Raw genomic sequence first — 7,152 nt, forward strand, 5'->3', positions numbered from 1 at the left:
GAGGATTATTAGGAATCTATTGTGTGAAATATTCAGCCTACAATCAATTTATGATTTGTACAGATACCACTGGATTCTGCTTTCTGCTTTTTGCTTTTTGGGAAAGTCTTGTAGATAACAATTTTTGTCAAATTTTGCAATAGCAAATCTTTGAAGGACATTGCATATTGTAGAGATTGGAGGGGTTGAAAATGACTTGCACAACACAAATGGTTGAATGGAAGTGGGGGCTCCAGAATTAGAGTTTGGCGCAGAGTTGAAATTCCAGTTAAGCTTGCACTAACAATAGGATGTAACATTATTGTAACTTGTAAGATACCAGTTTTTCTTAATACTTTGTGCAAGAAATCTGGTACTCTGTCAACTTTAAGTGATACTGTTAGTGGGGCTATTGTACACCGGTCATCACCTGGTGAAATGTTTTGCTTTGAGAGCTGGGCACCTTTTTTTTCTTTTAAGCCTCCAGCTGCAAACTTCTATGAGATACTTCTAGAAAGTTATTTGTTTCCTCGGCGACTTAGGACGGCTCCTTTTGACTTCAAGATTAACTTTGCTTGCAGAGCTTGAGATCATGGACATTCTTGGTGCTAGACAAACCTTTATTTTAAAGGTATGTTTTTTGATGGTTCTAATAACTTTTAAGGTGTGCAATTCCCAACTTGATTTATTTTTCCTTTGAAGTTGGATTTTCAAGGTTACAATTATTACAATATCTAGTCATCTCTTGATATCTTGATTCTGGTCAATGTTGCTTTCAATACTATTGAATTGATTTTGTTCCTCAGGCTTCAAGCATGGATAAATTAACCTGTTTTTCTGTTGCAGATATTCGGAGAGTTGAAGATGAGGTTGACTTAGCTCCAAAAGCAAAAGGTATGATGAGAGGAAAAGCCAAGTGGGACACAGAAATATTCTCTTGTTCTTACTATATATATACAGTACATATGCATGATGGAATTATTCTTCCTGGACAAACCCATCATACAGAAGGAGACCCTTCAATCTCTTGATTAGCCATCACCCTGAGGTCAGTGATAAGAAATACATGGTGACCTCCCACTTGCAGAGCCACTGAAACATTGGAGGCCATTTCCAGTGGAGATCAATGGGTAACTCTCTTGTCCAAATCCTTATGGGCCCTGATGATTAGTAGACACTTCATCTGATTAGTCACTCTTGTCACCAAATCCATCTGCCTGTGTTAGCATCCCTTGGTTAACCTGGAATGTCTTTGAAACATGTGCATTCTAGCTAGAATCCTGTAGCCATTATTCCATACACATTGATGTGTGGTCCAACCTTCATTTAAGCACTTCGGACATGAAAATATCTGTTTAAGTAATCTAAGCCATTCATTCAAGGGTTGCTTATCGATTATTATCACTAGACTGCTCCCATATCAAACTCAGTTGACAATTAGTGAGTTTACAGAACTGTTGAGACTTAATGGTTTTAATCGTAACTTAGAAATATACTTTTCTATCAGCTTCCTCTGAGCTATCTGTATGATTGCTTGATTAAGAACATCCATTAGATGTTTCGATTCGATGGTTAAGTATGAGCTGCCTAATGCATAGGTGCTAGGCCTTTTGAGGTTACTGATTAACTAAAATTCTGTTCATAAGAACCTTATATTTTGTCTAGTTGGTGGATTCAGGTTCTTGAAAATGAGCCGTGGCTGTAAATTTTAGTGTTGAAAAAAGGTAGAGGAGAACTTAGTGGACAGGATGCATGGAGTTCAAGGTAAATTAAGTGCATTCCCTGTCAGACATGATATTTGATTGCATGCTACCGGTGACAGTTATGAGAATGTAGCGTATTTTGGTGATCTTTTTCAAGAGAAATTACACGTTCCGATTAGAATTTTCTAAACATTTCCTTTGTTTCATTATATGTATGGTAGTCGAAAGATTTCAAATATTTAAAATAGCAGGAACAATGTACCAAATCATGCACGCTGTGGCTGCTAGTTTCAAACTTCTGTTCCCCTCACCACCCCCATTTTCCATAGTGCTAGGTGTACTGTTTCATATGCTATTTTTCAATATATGTTGAGTTTGGCACAACGGCAACATTGTTCCTCGTTTTTTAAGTTCCGATAACAGGTATGATCCGGTGATAGGCTGGCCTGCCAATTTGTGTAATTGTATTATGTTTATAATATTTCCTTATGCCATAACTGTATACAAGATATATATATATATTCTAGCCATTTTGTTTGTTACTATCATATTCATAGTATTCATTCAAATCCTTTGGCAGGTTTATTGCATAAAGAGTAAACTTCTCCCCAAAGGGAAACTACAATGCTCGCTGCACTTGCCGTTGCTGGACGTGGGGAGGCAACATCGAACATTCATAGTGAGGTCCAGAGCTTGAAGGTGACACGAGTAAGTAAAAAAGGAGGCTCGTATTACATTCTATGCATAAAAAATGATAAAAGAGCTAGTTAAAAAGAGAAGATTAAAATGGTTTGTATTTGTGAAGCTTTTCAGATTCTGATATCTGCACTGCAACGTACATGATTAGATTATACTATTTCTACCATTAAAGTCAAGAAAGTGAGCCATCCATTGATGAACTGAATCTCCCCTACCCACCACTACCATCCCCATACCCATACATTATGATGATGATTAATAATCACTCATTGAACAACCGAATCCCAACAGTGCCCTAAATAGATTCCAAAACCACTTAGTTTCCCCCATTTGGCAATTTCCTTGCATCACCTGCCCATCCCCCCACTTCCTGCACTGATTTGTAGCCCCTACTTGAACAAAAATTAAATTATGATTTTAATTTCTTTTGATAATAATAATATAATTTTGACATTTCCAAGTGGGGGAGGGGGTCAGCAAAAATAAAATCTTGGATGTCACGTCTTCAGATCTTATCCTTGTTGATATCTCATCCTGAAATTCACATCCTGTTACAATCACAGCACCAAATTAAAAATATATGTATATATGCATCTTTAATTTTCTCTCGAGAATTTCTATAGTATATGTGTATAGGGACAAGCGGGTAGGTCGGGTGCGGATACCTTCTTCCATCCCCATACTTACCTAATATTTTTAAATCTACCACCCGCCCATCACCCATGATGGGTAAAATTTTTCAAATTCACAATCTGTCCACAGATACATTCTCATATCTATTCTCACACCCACTACCCAACTGGAGACGTACCAGGTTGATAGCAACCTTAAGTTATACATAAGCAACAAACATAAAACAAACACATCTATTAAAAAACATAATAAAATAAACCAATGATTATTTGATTTAAGTGTTAATATAGATCATAAAGTACATAAATTATAAGTTATATCTTATATAATATTATGATTTATAAATAAGTCTCTAAAATTATACTTAATTCATAATGATCCCAAATTTAATAAGTATTTAGTGGGCGAGCGGATGTAGGGCGGACGGATGCAGAACGAGTAAGGTCTTAAACCCATCATCCGCCCACTATCTGCGACTGATACCACTTTTTAAATCCACATCCGTTCACTACTTACTAAAGTTTTACCCATTCCCGCCCCAATTTGAACGGGTATGGTGCGGATTTTACGAAATTATACCCGTTTGCCAACCCTATATGTGACTAACTATTATGACCAAGTTGGAATGATCCAAAATGTCTTGGATTCTATCAAATGGAAAAAGTTGATATTTTTTTATTTATATTTTTAAGATTTGAAATTACAAATAAAAATAGAAGCCCGTGACTAAGCTTGCGGAATTGATTTGATCTCAACTTTATTAAGACCAAATCGATGGAACACGATTTGACCAATCATCTATTTGGGGTATGAGCATCTTAATTATTGAAATTCACCGTCAATTTGAACACGCAATGCAAAAACAAACACTGTTTGACTTGGAATTTAATTTAACTAACAATCTGGACTCCGTTCAGCACTTGGGATTTCTTTATTAAATTCTACAGCTCATTTATTCTATTTCATTGCTTTCTAAGCCAGTATAATTTTATAAGACGCTTATAATACTGTTCTATCTGTCTTAAATTTAATTCAAGTAGTAGATTCAATGCTAATCTTTTCTTAAAAAAGGAAACCACATGAATACTTGGTCATACTTTAATAAATGCAATTAGGCCACGTGCCAAATGGCAAACTCAACTTGCCAATTAATTATGAACCACAAACAAACAACAACAGGCAGAATCCCAATACTTTCTATTTTAATTTACATCATTTTTAATCATTTTTTATCATTAGATTCGGATGATGATGGTAATGAGGAAACATCAGGATGCATGCGGCTTACCATGTAGTTTGAAGGGTACGACTGAGAGTTATAAAACTGGCGGCTGGATTGTCGATGGCTCCGATTCGTCGAGCTGGCACTCTAGATTCACCCCAAACAGCCGCACCAGCCTCCTTGGGTTCCCGGCTGCTGCACCTTCGCTTTCAACAATGTTCCCTGAAAATATGCAAAGAAAGAGCTATTCACATTGCTAAATTTCACATATTCTATCGACATATGTGTAAGTACGTATGTATGTACCTGCATGAAGGCAGCCTGGGGGGTATGGCAGATTAGCAGCATGGCCTTGTATATGGCCAAGATAAGGATGTCCTTGATACAATCCCCTACTGCCACACCACATTTCATCGCCGCCGCCGCCTCCAGAGCCAGTTACGGTGTTTCTGCCATCAACTGGTGTCGAGGCTGCACCGCGCCTCCTGCAACCTATAAAGAACCTATCACCATCCGAACGGTGTCGTTGGAACAAGATAATGTCACCGGCATCAAGCTGCTTCTCTTTGACATATCGGCTCCACCCTTTGGTCAACACGTAGCTTTGGCTGCTGTTCCAATACGAGTAACGGAAACGCCAACACTTTCCCAACTCGTCCTCGAAACTCAGCTGCAACCCTTTGTCGCTGGACTCACCGCCGAGCGGGAAGTACTTCTCGGCATGCTGTTTGGGTATAACGAGCCTGTTGAGCTTGCCCACATCGCTGGGGGTCAAGGGCTTCTCGAACATGGGTTCCGTTTCATGGCTTTGGTCCTCGAGCCCTTGTTCTTCATGCTGGTTGAAGTTGAAGGAGGAGTGAGCGTGGTTGGAAGAGAAGAACATGGATTGTTTCAAGAGTTTTTTAGCTAAAGATTTGTGAGGTGGGAGAACAAGAAGCGCAGGGCGAGGGCTTTTGAAGAGGAAATAGAGGGGGGAGATTGTAGGGCCTAATGAAAAGACATATATGATATCTTTTCTTGTTGTTTGAGAGGGAAGGAGGAGTGGGCACAAAGAGGAGTAAACAGTATGGGGTTTGATGCAGACAATCAGAGAATATAACAAACAAATACCACTTTTCAAAAATATTGTTACTTTTTTTAAGGGGAAAAGTTGGGGTAAGGGGGAATTGTAACTTTACAAGAGTACATTTTAAGGTTTTTGCGTGGGGTTTTTTTTTTTTTAAAGAATGGGAATGTTTTGCGAATACCAAAGACATAAAGCCAGTGAATTCCAACTTATTTACTGAATTGAGTAGTAAAAGATAATGATATTATTCTTAAAGGATTTTAAGTTTGAATAATTATATTTAGAAAATACATGTTATTAATAATTAATTTTTTAAATAATTATCTTATAATCATTCTAGACTAAAAAAATAATAGGAATAATAGTAGAGCAGTTATAGTTTGAGTTTGCTTGCACGTAGGTTACCTGCGGCAAAACTCAACATTTCCAATCCCATGACAGAGACATATAACATTATATATTACTGATAAGCATTGCTGAATTCGACCAAACATGTATGGTATGGGGAAGAAATCTTGAGTAAATTAAACAGAGATTCTAACAGAGTGAATACTACTACTAATAATAAATTGTGTGCCTCATGCTGGTGTTACATTGGCAAGCAAATCAGAAGGGTAGATGGCGACGCAATATGGAGGGCATCCTACGGCAGCAGGTGGGATGAGGTAAACCAGGTCGGTCAGGGTTGATCTTTTACCCTCTCTCTCTCTCCCTCTCTCCCACCTGCAAAAAAAGAAAGGGATTTTGTATCATTTCAAACAGTGAAAAATCTCATACTTTCATTTTAAAAGTGACACAGATGACCATGCTTGTTAGGTTTGTATTCAGTAGGGCAAAAGTCAGTGAAAGGAAGTTTTGTTTTTGTTTTTGTTTTTTTAATACGAAAGTGGTGGTGGTGGTAAATGATTAAGAAGAATCTGTGTGTCGTGTTTTCATGCCTATCCTCCCATTTCACTTCAGTCGAGTCTTGTAAATACTATATGTATATTTTATCTAATACGTCCAAACATATCCTTGTAAAGATAAGCTTTTGTCTCAAATTTCAACGTAGTTTTGTAATTCAAAAGCCCCCAGAATCTGTTTATAAAGAAGTTGGTTTGGGAACAACAGGATGTTCCTTGATTTATAAAGAAACTTAAACCAGGAATCTGCTTATAAAGAAGTTGGTTTGGGAACAACAGGATGTTCCTTGATTTATAAAGAAATTTAAACCAGGAATCTGCATTGTAATTCATTAACTCTCACATGCCATGGAGTAGGACGTTTTTCCCGAAATATCATCGGTGATCGGTATATTTACCAATCTAACACCGGTCAGATTATATTTTCCAACCTAACACCCGTAGCAGTAAAGTGCCCCCATGACCCGCGCTATATGCTGATTTGGCGTCACGTGGGGTATAGCGTGCCTCTTGCACCTAGCTATACGCTGACTGACTGGGTTACACGTGGCTATAGTGTGCCCCCTGTTCTGCGCTATACCTATTTATCTGACACGTGGGGTATAACGCAGTTCAGGGGGCGCGCTATAACTTTAATTACCCGACCGTTCACACCCCACCCTTCCCTATAAATACCTCATCCTCAATCACTTTCATCACACCAAATTCTCTCAAATTCTCTCAAATTCTCTCTCGTTTAAGGTATATTTTATAATATTTTTAATATTATGTATTTAATTTATTTAAGTATTTTACTTTATTTAATATTTTACTAATATAATTTTTTTGCAGATATATAATGGAAGGCGGTCTACTTCGCTTAGATGAAAATCATATATCTCGACACTTTGCTGATACGGTAACATTTTAACATTTTATTCTGCCTTAGTAGAGCAGTGGAGGCCGGAG

General features: G+C 37.6%; 1 protein-coding gene and 1 long non-coding RNA gene across 2 annotated transcripts; one reads left to right on the plus strand and one right to left on the minus strand.

The window, feature by feature from the left end:
* Positions 1 to 576: 576 nt before the first annotated feature.
* On the plus strand, positions 577 to 2,366 carry LOC120146011. Its single transcript, XR_005518170.1, has 3 exons — positions 577 to 610; positions 826 to 873; positions 988 to 2,366. It is a non-coding gene; the product is annotated as an uncharacterized LOC120146011 (long non-coding RNA).
* Positions 2,367 to 2,792: 426 nt separating this feature from the next.
* LOC120146014 (B3 domain-containing protein At2g36080-like) lies at positions 2,793 to 5,310 on the minus strand. Its single transcript, XM_039159680.1, has 4 exons — positions 5,277 to 5,310; positions 4,543 to 5,210; positions 4,303 to 4,458; positions 2,793 to 2,929 (listed from the first exon to the last, which is right to left on the minus strand). Exons 2-3 carry the CDS (start codon positions 5,117 to 5,119, stop codon positions 4,331 to 4,333), a joined length of 705 nt encoding a protein of 234 aa, XP_039015611.1. The 5' UTR covers positions 5,120 to 5,210; positions 5,277 to 5,310; the 3' UTR covers positions 2,793 to 2,929; positions 4,303 to 4,330.
* Positions 5,311 to 7,152: the final 1,842 nt, after the last annotated feature.

This window comes from Hibiscus syriacus, unplaced genomic scaffold (genome assembly GCF_006381635.1).
Source record: "Hibiscus syriacus cultivar Baekdansim isolate YM2019G1 unplaced genomic scaffold, ASM638163v2 tig00110895_pilon, whole genome shotgun sequence".
Lineage (NCBI taxonomy): Eukaryota > Viridiplantae > Streptophyta > Magnoliopsida > Malvales > Malvaceae > Hibiscus > Hibiscus syriacus.